General features: G+C 33.0%; 1 protein-coding gene across 1 annotated transcript; it reads left to right on the forward strand.

The window, feature by feature from the left end:
• The first annotated feature begins 278 nt into the window (after positions 1-278).
• LOC143536005 (uncharacterized) lies at positions 279-2,206 on the forward strand. Its single transcript, XM_077030096.1, has 4 exons — positions 279-808; positions 1,131-1,193; positions 1,286-1,360; positions 1,471-2,206. The coding sequence occupies exons 1-4, from the start codon at positions 509-511 to the stop codon at positions 1,855-1,857; spliced, it is 825 nt and encodes a 274-aa protein (XP_076886211.1). The 5' UTR covers positions 279-508; the 3' UTR covers positions 1,858-2,206.
• Positions 2,207-12,447: the final 10,241 nt, after the last annotated feature.

The following is a 12,447-nucleotide window of genomic DNA, read 5'->3' on the forward strand; positions in this document are numbered from 1 at the left end:
AAACAAGGTAACAAACACCAACATAAGATCTTTCCTAAGATAAAATCAAACATATAATCACCACCATACTCAAGAAGATGATATTATTCATAAACCCTAAGATGCCCCCCATATCTAAAAACAAGACACGTGGCATGAGCCACTCTTCATCCCTTTTTATATGCACAGATTTTCCATATTTTTCTATCCTCCTTCTCTCCAAGCAACAGACAACTCATCTCTTTTATTTCTCTCTCTAATCCCTTCATCTTTCTGATCCCCCATTCACTTATTATTATTATTATCATCATCATCATCAATATCAATCAATTTCCCATTTGGGTTTGATTCAGTTTGCAATTTCCCATCTGGGTTTTGTTCAGTTTGTATAATCCCATCTGGGTTTTACTCAGTTTGCAATATCCCATCTGGGTTTTGTACTGTTTGCTGTTTCCCATCTGGGTTTTATCCAGTTTGCAATATCCCATCTGGGTTTTGTTCAGTTCACAATATCCCATCTGGGTTTTCAATGAAACAGATTATGAACGGCGGAGGCGGCGGCGGATTGAGAATTCCGACTGCAGCCGAGGCTCAAGTGGCGGAAATTTTGATTAATATGCGGGAGTTGATTAAACGACGTAGTTTTACTTGGGGTGTGAAGAAGAAAAGATCTGTCTTGGTTTCCAAATCGGAATCGGAAACTCGTCGGAGAGTTGGTGGTGGCTCGCCGGAGAAAGTGGCGGCGGCAGTGTCGGCGGCTGAAGCCGATAAGAGCCCTACAACGCCTCTTTGTTTTTTACCGCCGGTGAAGAAAAATATTAAGAGAAAGGTAAATTTTGTTTGATTGGTTAATCCAAGCTATTTTTTGATTTGATTTCTGGATTTTTTTTTTCTTTACCAAAGTGTTTAAACTTCAACATTTAATTGGTTTTTATTTATTTTTTTTAATTTATTTATATCGTTACCTTATCATGTAGTTGCTTCTTTGATTTCAATTTTGACATATGGGTAATCAATTAATCATCATAAATTATCATCAATTATCATTAAATTTGACTTTTTTTGGTGAATGTTTGACTACTTTATGCTTAATTTACTCTGGATTTACTTTATATATTAATGATTTAAGTTTTTAATGTTTTTTCCCACAGGCAGCAGATGATTTGGTGGAGAGTTACAATAGAATGCAACAAGAAAAAGAAATTCTGTTACGGGTATGATATTATTTTTGACTTTTTAATTTGTTGGAATATTTTCTTAATTCTTACTTCAAATTTTTATTAATATTTATGTTAATTATAAACAGGAAACAAAGGCCATGAAAACCCTGCGTCAAGGACTTACTTTTAAAAATAAGGAATTAAAAGCAATTATACAAAAGGTAAATTTAAATCATTATAATGTGCTAGTGAATTAGTGATCCGCATTTGATTTTGGTTAATGGGTTAAAATTATTTATTTTGAATTAAATTTTTTTAAATTATATTTTAGGTAAAGTGTTCAAGAAACATTGAAGATTTCCACCAATGGAATAATTCTAGGAAAATAATTGACCAACAAAGTTATTATCCACAAATTTCCATGTTTGCCCCTCCGACACAACAACACCAACACCAACAACATTGTCAACAACTGGTCGTAGATCCCAACAGTTGGTATTCCGGTAACAGTCACAGTGGGGGTAGATTTGGGCTGTTCAATCAGATTGATCCACGTGTCAAGATTCATGATTTCATGGGTTGTTCTCAACCGTTGGATCAAAGTAAATACATGATGGTGGATAATCATCTAACGGTGAGGAGTGCTGCAGCAGCTGCTAGACAGAGGAGGATATTGAGGATGAAAGAGAACAAGAGAGTATCAAGAGGGTGTAGATGACAAGAATCAAGATGAGGGTGGTTTGACTTTTGTTTGGTCAACGGAGAGAGGGTGGTTTGGTAATTGACTAATACCTTTTGGGCTATTTTTTTGGTTTAGGATTAGTGATCCATTGATGAATTAGTTCAAAGACATTTTTTGAAATACAATCTATTTTGGGTATCTTTTTAGATGTGAAAGAGAGTTTTTTATAAATGTTTTAATAGGATTTCTAGGTTCGAATATTTGAGCAAATTATGTTTATCGTTGAAAGGTTAAATTTTAACTTTACATAATAACCGAAGACTGATGGGCACGGTTATACTTGATCCAGCCTCAAGTGTTTTTTGTTCGCGCTTCCGATTTTAATTGGGTACAATATTTTGCTTGCCCTTAGTTTTATTGACATGGATATATAACGAAAGGCACAAGAAGTAATAGTGGTACACGTTAGGGATGAGCAATCGGTACCGGTACCAAAGTTTTGAGTTTCGGTACTGGTACGGGACCGGTATTTCCCGAACTTTTACCTTCAATCCCGGTCCCGGTACCGAACCGATTATTTCGGTACCGGCACCAAGAATTCACGATTTTCGGGACCGGGACCAGTACGGTCCCGATCTCATCCCTAGTACACGTTGTGTGTCTTGCATATTATCATCCATGTTACAAGTGCTATATAAAGCATGATTGGAATTGAGTTTGTAAAGACAGGATTTTGGGCTTTTGAGAAACTGATTTTTTAAAACTAAAACTATAATAAAAAACGATTTTTGTGATTGCCAAACACATTTTAATTTATTGGTTTTTTTGAATACACCAATACACTAATAAGCATTTTTCAAACACAATCCCAAACATGCTCATAGTTTACCGTATTTTGTTAATATCGTAATATTATATTAACTTTTAGCTAATTAGTTAATATCTTTGATTTTTCTGGTTATAAAACATTTTTAAAACTCCATTTTTGGCATACCTTTATCTTTTATATTATAGAAATAACATTAACACTTAGAATAAACTAGAATTTTCATATAATTTATAACTATTTAATTACTTAGTTTCCATCGTTGGATTAGACCATCATTGGTTAATTGGTTTATTCAACAAAATATTGTCTGTTTATACCCTTCGTCTTCTTCTAATTCAAAATCTATTTGTTACTTTATCATAATTAAATTTACATATAAAAAACGTTCAAGTTGAAAAGTTTTTCCTTAAATGTTTCACTATTAAAAGCACAATTGATGTCAATCAAAGCAAATGTTGAATAAACAAGATTGACTAGAAATCTGGCAATACAAACCATCGTAAATCAGTTCCTTGAAGTGGCAATCAAATGTTGATCCATTACATACCAATTGATGGGAAAGAAATATGTGGCCAATCTCATTTTGTGTTACAAGGAATAATTAGTAGCTATGCAAATGAAAAACATTTGGTGAATCGTTTATTAACTGTTCAATAGGAAGTTCGCTTATCGATTATTTAATAAACAAACGAAAGTGAACAAAATTTTTCTTCATCTAGTTAAACGAGCGAACATGAACACATGCCTCATTCATTTGCGTTCGTCTCGTTTATGAAATCAAGATATCACCTATTATAGTTTAGGCAAGTTCTATTAATATTTAGGCCCAATAAGTTAATGTTAAGCTTACTTTTAGTTGATATTCACTGGGTTATGTTTTTATTTCAGTTATTTGTTCAGATGTTTGTTTGTTTATGTTCATGAGCTAGACGTTCAAACTATTAAAGAATGGCCTTAAACAAACACGACCATGTCCAACATCTAATGAACGAACACGGAAAGAAAAACTTGTTCGTTTAATTGTTTGTGCCCGATCCTTTGTTCGGTTAAAGTTAAACGAATAAACACAAACATAGTCCGTTCGTCTTTGTTTGGCTCGTTTATAAGCATATTATCTCAATTTATCACAAAACATTCTTCTAATAGATCATCTGGAATAATAGGTTACGTTATTTTTGTTAAAATATCATTATTATTGTGCACCCACTACTCTACTTTCATAAAGAGAATTAGAAATTTGCATAGGACTTTCTTTTACATGATTTGAAATTTCACCTTTTCATACTTCGTAGGCTTGTTTAAAAACTAGCTAACGATATTATGATAATCTACATGCGGTGAATGTTGATCAAGTTTTCACTCAGTTTTATCGGCTTCTAACTGTCGTATCATTTGGCGGGCGTGGGGGTCGGGTTTTATCCGGTGAATCCCTCAATAGGTGGACCGCTAGGGGCTCCGTCCGTCCGGACTAGTGGCCGGCTCGGGCTACCTTTAGCCAATGGGGGCCGCGTACGGAGTACCCGGCGTTACTTAGTTGGTCGTTAAAAAAAATTGCAACTATTTTCAAATTTCCATAATTAATATTAACACGACATGTGCTAATTCTTTGCGGTTCCGGTCAAACAAAAAACTTCTTTTTGAAAGACCGATAACATTAAAAAGGAAAAAAAGGCAAATCACAAGCCGCAAGAGCTCAATATAAACGTACAAAGTAAAACAAGAAAGTACAAACAATACATATTGCAATCTAAATGGGAAAGTTTTGAAAATTAAACGTACATCAATCTTTTCAATCCAAGCTCGATCTTCGGCGCCTATGTTTTACCCATACTAGCAATAGTGCCCGCGCGGTGCTGCGGATTCGCGTAAATTATCCCCTTGCATTGGTTTATGTTGTTTTGTGTGGTGTGTAATGGGTTATCAGTGTGACCGCATTGCCGCAGCGCATATGGTTTGTTAGATTTTTTTGTGTGGGGGTGCGTACTAAAATATTGACGTATGTATATATATTGGATGCATTGTGTTTTGTGAAATATTTATTAACAAAGTAGGTTTATGGGTTTTGTGATTTTTAATCAACATAAATGATTGAATGTGTGTTAATTGGTGAGTAGTTAGAATTAAAATCTAATCAGGACATGAAAGCAATGCTCAAGTTAAAGCCACAAAGTTGTCTGTCAACGAATTGTAAAAATGGTAAAGTTGTGGGCATACGTGATTTGATTGTGCACATGCATACTGTCGTATGCATATATATTGGGTTGATGGTGTTATAAGTGATTGGTACTTAACTTAGAGAAACAAAAGGTTTTTATTTATGGCATTACAAACTGACAAGTTGGAATGCGACAAGAATTAAGAAAACCATAAAAAAGACATACTTAAATAGCGGGAGAGACAAGGGTCTTAGTGAAGACTACCCTTTTTTGTTGGTAAATCAATTCATGTGATAGACACGTCCCAGCGGTTTGGTGAGGACACAAATCTTATATACTATTGTTGTGTCGGCCATAGCGAACAGGTTTCTGTATGTAACGTAATGGGAAATGAGGATCCACCAGTGCAAGGATATTGGTGAGATTGCGGGGGTTGTGAACACGAGGATCCACTTATCTCGAAGCAGAGACCATAGGTTGTATGATATGTTGCAGGTTCCATGAGTTAGGAGCATGTGTAGCGAGTTTTCAATGTTTCCCAAATGGGTACTAAAGCAAAACGCTTTAATGGATGTGACACGCGTCATAACACAATGTTAAACAAAAAGTATGTTAGTTTCTAAATGTCAACGGGATTAAGGTCCGAATCGTTAGACTGATAAAAAAAAAGACTAAAAAGAAGATAAATATTGTTTAAAAGAAAATAAAAGAAAACTAAGGATGTGGTTTGAAATCGGTAACATAAATTATTGTTTAAAAGGAAAAATTATCTGATGTATGATAACTTTATTGAAATTAAGGGGTAGAAACGTAAGTTGGTTAAAACACGAAAATAAAAAACAAATAAAAGCCTAGTTTACATTTTACTAATATGGTATATAGATACAACTAATATGCGCAGTAGTGTATTACATGTCAACTCATTCCTGGTTCTCCTGTCCATCCCAAAATAGGCGTAGTAGTGTGTATCGAGCGTATCAGTGTGAGTCTAATATGTTAATTCCATCAATTTATTGGGCCCCTACGTCAACTGTATATGATTTAATCGGTATGAGGCTGACAATTTCATTATATAAGTACACAAATTGTGTATATGGAAAGAAAACAAAAATCTCTGAAAGACCAAATCACTCTAGTAGGAAATCCGTGAGATGTTGCAACATGGACAATTTACATCGCATTACTCCTTGTTAGTGCAAGCCTTCTGGACTCGATCAACACCCAAAAACCGAACACAAATTGCCTCTCATTTTTCATCGGTCCCGATGTACTTGCGCATTCAAATAGGATATCCTTCACAAAGAATATAATAAATATGTAGGGTCAAGTTATTCTACAAAGGCGGACAAAAATGAGAACGATTAGAAGGATTTGTAACAAAAAAAAAAACCTCTAAAAAATAATGAAAATTAATAAATAAAAAAAATAATAACTAAAATTTTAATTAAAAAAATGTAAAAACACAAAAATGATTCCACCGTCTTCCTCGTTCTAAAAAAACTTGAAAAAGACACAATGTTGAGTGTAAAGATTATTGTGTCTTTTTATTTATCATTGTGTTTTGTGTTTATTTTCGTCATTGATTGTGTCTTTTTCTTGATATTGTGTTATATTACTCAACATTGTGTTATATTTAGTCTAGCGTTGTGTTATATTTTGCAATTTATTGTGTCTTTTTTTGTTTATCATTGTGTTTTTTGTTCATTTTCGGCATTGTGTATTTTTCTCGGCATTGTGTCTTTTCGCCATTTTTTTGTGAATGAGAATGACAGGGGAAACATTTTGGTTTTAAGTTTTTTTCGTTTTTTATTTATATATATTGAGTTATGATTTTTTAAAGTGTTTTTTTTGTGTGAACACAAATTCTTCTCACACTTTTCATTTTTGTCTCACTTTGTATTTTAACTTACCCTAAATTTGTATACTTATAACTTTTTAGGACATAAACTTGAGATTCATCATTTAGTCATCTACAAACTCTCAATAAAATAATAAATTAAACATAGTTCGTTATGGTAATATTATTAGGGGAAATTTTCAACCCATTTTCATACAAATTGGTCGGCATGGGTTTTACTTTTCATCTGACGAACTGATTATGTTACGGTAAAATAATTGTTCAAAAGAGAATAAGTCATTTGGGTTTATGGGTTGCAACATGAAAATGAACAAAACTATGGTTACCATGAGACAACTTGGACAACAAAGAATCTTGATAATAAACATTGAGCTATAAAACACTAATTCAATAAAATTAAGAGTATGTGTGTTTGTAGTTTGACGGTAGCTCAACTTACCTTTATAATCAATAACGTGGGTGTGATGTACCATCTTTATAACTTATGTATCAAAACACATTGTCAATGAATAAGTAATATCATATAATTGTTCACCGCTTGAATCATAAGGTAAGAAACTATAAACATCTAACTCTATAACTGCTTATAACTAATTAATCACAATGAGCTATTACGACAATGGATTTTAATAAGTTTCTAGCTAATGTGTTGTAGCATTTGATGGGTCAACCCCAATTGACTTGTAATATTCTTTGTCGGCATCTAATAGGTTGGTGCCACAAACGGTGCCAGGTGAGAAGTAAAAGGCGCGTTTTGCATAATCAGGATTGGTGTCAAAGGGGATGTTTCGCCAACTTTGCGAGTTCCTGGAGTACACATTGGCTTTAACAGCAGCTGGTGTTTGTGTTATATGAAGGACGTTGTTGTCATTTGCGGGACCTTTGTATAACCCCACCGCACTTGTAGCATCTGAGTAATACCCGTGGCCGACATCTGTGGACAGATGGGTGTGCGTAGTAGTCGTTGGGTTCCAGAGGACCATCTCACTGGTTTCGTTGAAACAAACACACAATAGACCATCCAAGTGTGCTATTATTTCTACACCCGTGAGGCCATTTTGGAAGAGGAATGAATTATTGTCTTTGGACCAAAAGTGTTGTGTTTCAGGTTCATCGAGTAAGTTGAGTAGTTGAAGTCATGTATTAAAATAGTTCTTTGCTTTGTTGCAATACGCGAGCGGGAGTATTGAGCGGTCTCAAACTCCGGTGTTGATATCATGTCACGCCATTGCCTACACAAACCTACATTTAACAACTTCGATGGCATCCAAGCGTGTTAGTATGTAGAACATTATGATGTCGAGAGGTAAGTAGGCCATGTCCGTAGATTTTGTAAAGATAATAACTTATATAGTGTATATTTTGTAACTCAATTTCCATTTAATTGGAAATTGAAATGTTGAAGTTAAATGCATACATAAATAGGTGTTAATTGGTAAGTTAATGGAGTATGAGTTTCATTTCATGAATATAAAATTATGAGTTATTTAGTTTAATATGACTTTAAGGCATCAACTTAAATGTATCGATTTTCTCATGAAATAATTAAAGGAAAAAGGGTGTTGTCCTAATATGTTACTAAAAACTTATATATTTAAATAAAATCGTAGTCAAATGCTCATGATTTGCTACAAGATTTGTATTTTAAATAAACAACGTTGTTTTGTCTAAAATTAAAATGAAATTAAAATGTTTCCCTTTTAAAAGTAGAAAATGATGGAAAGTATCATATACTTTGTTAAATCCAAGGTAAACATGATCTACTCAGGAATTGGAAGGAGTAATATAAAACTTTGAAGTATTCTCTTATATTCAAATCATTGTGTTTTTATTTTATTCGTTTATAACAAAGAAGATGTTTTAGTATAACCTTTTAACAATCTTAGAATTTTCAGTAGTACTCGTGTTTAAAATATATGATAAATAATTAACTAATTACTTCCAAATATTAATTTAGAATTTTATATTTGTCTTACACTGATTTCATTTATTTTCAAATATTAGTTTTTTAATAAAATGATAGTTTCGTATCAAAATTCAACTCTCCTACATTTTTAGAGTAAATTGAAAATTGCGTACTTATTCATTAAGCGAATTTCAGGCTCTATTCTTTAGCTAACATATTTATATTTTATTTTTTAATCGATTTTTGTCCTTATGCCCAGTGACAGATCCAGAATTTTTTCATGAGGGTGCATTATTTTTATATGCTCCAATCTCATGGAATCAAATATAAAAAAGTTGGGTCGGTTTGATGGTTCGTTTTTGGTAAGGTTCATCACATAATAAAACTACCAATGCATCCAATTTGATTCTGAATTTTTTTAACCGACAAATCCTACAGAAACCTAAATAAAGTTTGAATCTTTTTAAACTTGGACTAAACTAACAAATAGAACCATTATGTTAAAGAAACATCATAGTTTAAACAAAACCTAGTAACTATTAAAACCCACAACTAATTAGAAAAGTGTTTCCATTAACTTTGTTACCCTATATATAGTGACGTCTTGTGCCTGTATTATATATACATACATACATACATAGCAATGAATAATAACCTCTCTTAACGGATCGTCAATTGAATTAGCTTTCGGTCATCTCTAATCTCTACCTCATACATTGGTCAACTTAGACTTCTTACACACACATGTCCTGTTAAATATTTGATGGTATCACATATACCCACCGATGACTCGAAATGAAGTTGACTATCTGACCTTGTGACCCGATAAGATGCCGATTCGTGACCCGTAAACAAACCGATTACATTTAACCCAACATTGTAACATTAAGAAATTTGGAAAAAAAACCTGAGAGTTAAGAACGTGGATAGTCACCATAATAATAATAACATATTGAAACCATAACCTTCTGTTTTTTAACTTATTTAGACTCTTTATTTATTATAGAAATCTGAATTTTATATTAATAATCATAATTATTAGCTCTTGAATCCTTAGGGATGCAAAAGGTTTTTAGCTACATTAAGTACATATAATAATGCACAATTAATGAAATTACATTATGTTCACATAATAAAGCATCGTTAATTATGATAATATATAATAATTACATTGCTCTTGGTTTCCTAGACCGCTACCTTCTTTATGCATTTCATGCGGTTTCATCGCTAAACCCTATTAACTATTTATAGTCTTCCTCCTCTCCACTTCTCAAAACAATACTCTCAAATCCTTTGACGTGATGTACAAAGTTTAAAACTTATGGCTTTATTGTTACTGTAACATTTTATATAGTTCCATGTTTAAATTACATGATTATGGTTTTATGTTTACATTTAACCCAACATTATAACATTAAGAAATTTGAAAAACAAAATATGGAAGTTAAGAACATGGATAGTCACCATAATAATAATTACATATTTAAACCATAACCTTTTGTTTATTAACTTATATTTAGACTCTTTATTTCTTATAGAAATCTGAATTTTATATTAATAATTATAATTATTAAAACTATATAAAACTAATGATTTAAATGTGGTAAAAAAACAAAGTTTTATAATGTTGAGGCTAAATAAGAAGTTTTATACAAAATTGTAATACATTGAAACTTGAACTGTTTATTATGGTTAAAAATCAACAATAATGCAAAGAGAGGACATATATTGTTGCCCACATTTCGTTACCAACATCTCATCAAGCAACAATGCAGCATCACAATTTTCATCATCACACATTCCAAATAATCCTACTCCACCTCCGGTTACAGCCCAGCAACCAGGGCGCCGCCGCCATCGTCGCAGTAATAAACGACACAAAATGTTCATGATGTCAATCTCATCGTTACGGCATCGCCACAACGTCGTCGACCAGGACGTCCGCCAAGGTTCAATGACCTATGCATAAAAAATCGTACTAACCACGTAGGAATGTTAGACCATCGTTTCAACAACATAACCAATCCACCGAACTCACCATTGGGTTAAAGACAAATCGAGGAGGTTAGTATTAAGTAAAATGCAACAACGCATGGTAACTTCTCATTCCATATTTCACGCCTTCATAACATCTTCTTTTATAGGTTATTATGTTGAACGTGTTGTGGCTTCATCAGGTGGCATCCCAAATGTGAGTGATAGCTATGACCAAAGTTTGCAATCATACGTTAGCTATGACGATCCGTTAAGAGAGGTTGTTATTCATTGGTATGTATGTATGTATGTATCTAATACAAGCACAAGAATCCACTATATATAGGCTAACAAGTTAATAGAAACATAATGAAACATGAGAGTTAAGAATGTGGATAGTCACCATAATAATAACATATTTAAACCATAACCTTTTGTTTTAGTCACCATAATAATAACATATTTAAACCATAACCTTTTGTTTTCTAAAGGATTGAAGAGTAATCTCACTAAAAGTGAAGCTTTATAATGTTGTACTAAAAACTTTAAGAATTGATGGGTACATTGACAAATTACTTTTCTTGCCCTATTATGAAATGTCGGTTTTGTGTATGTATCTAATATAAGCACAAGAATCCACTATATATAGGCTAACAAGTTAATAGAAACATAATGAAACATGAGAGTTAAGAATGTGAATAGTCACCATAATAATAAGATATTTAAACCATAACCTTTTGTTTTCTAAAGGATTGAAGAGTAATCTCACCAAAAGTGAAGCTTTATAATGTTGTACTAAAAGCTTTAAGAATTGATGGGTACATTGACAAATTACTTTTCTTGCCCTATTATGAAATGTCGGTTTTGTCCTTCGCATGTAATTATGAAAAGACGTTTGTGCCCATCACTCCTCTTTTATATATAATATAGATAATGATGTCGCTTTGATGTCGTTAACCACCATGTCAACAAATACCGGTACGTCTTTAAAAATCTTGTCGTTTCTTGTTCTCCATATTAACCAAAAAGTGACAAAATGAATTGCTTGTATCATCTCACACTCCACCTTGTTGCTTTTGTGTTTACTAGGGAGATCCAGTAACTTGTTAACTGAACCAAAACCCGATGAAGCCAATATTTTAATAACCCAGCCAAGTACAACGACCCATATGCATTTTGCAACCCTACACCGGACCATAAGATGCTCTGGTATTTTCGGGAATAAGCCCCACAATCTGCACAAATTAATTTTATTTGTTTTGGTTACGAATGGTTTGCATGTCATGATTGAGAAGGCGACTAAAGCAGGTATGTTCAAGGTAGTCTAGGTGGGTGCAAATGAAGTTTCTTTATCACGTTTGAGTTATACAAGCGATGTGATTTTCGTTGGGGAATGACCGGTTTAATTAAATGCCCAAACAGTGGTACATATTCTTAAAAAGTTTTTTCCTTGCTTCTTAAAAATAAATTTTTACAAATCGAATCTATATGGGGTGGTAGTGAACTATGATGCAATTGTTTGTGCTTCATGGATGGAGTGTAAGCCCTGGAAATTCCTGTGTATATACTGGTCTTTTGGTTGGTCTTAATATGGCAAATTTTAGAGGTTGGAAAGTTTTTATTAATAGATTATAATCAAGATTGAATTTTTGCAGGGCCGGCCTAAGGGTGTCGTAGGGTAGTCGACGGCTACAAACCCGATACCCCGCTAAACCTGAATATTTTTTTAATAAAAATTATATGTAATTTTATGAAAAAAAATATGTATAATCAATGTTTTAACACAATTACATAACCACTAGCTTGGTCTGGTGACAAAGAGATATGACATCTAACCAAGAGGTTGTGAGTTTTAGTCTTATTTGAGGCATTTTTAAGTTCATTTTTGTACAAAAGTATTTTA

Source organism: Bidens hawaiensis, unplaced genomic scaffold (assembly GCF_021521415.1).
Source record: "Bidens hawaiensis isolate Kalapana, Puna unplaced genomic scaffold, B.hawaiensis_p1.1 tig00010731_1, whole genome shotgun sequence".
Lineage (NCBI taxonomy): Eukaryota > Viridiplantae > Streptophyta > Magnoliopsida > Asterales > Asteraceae > Bidens > Bidens hawaiensis.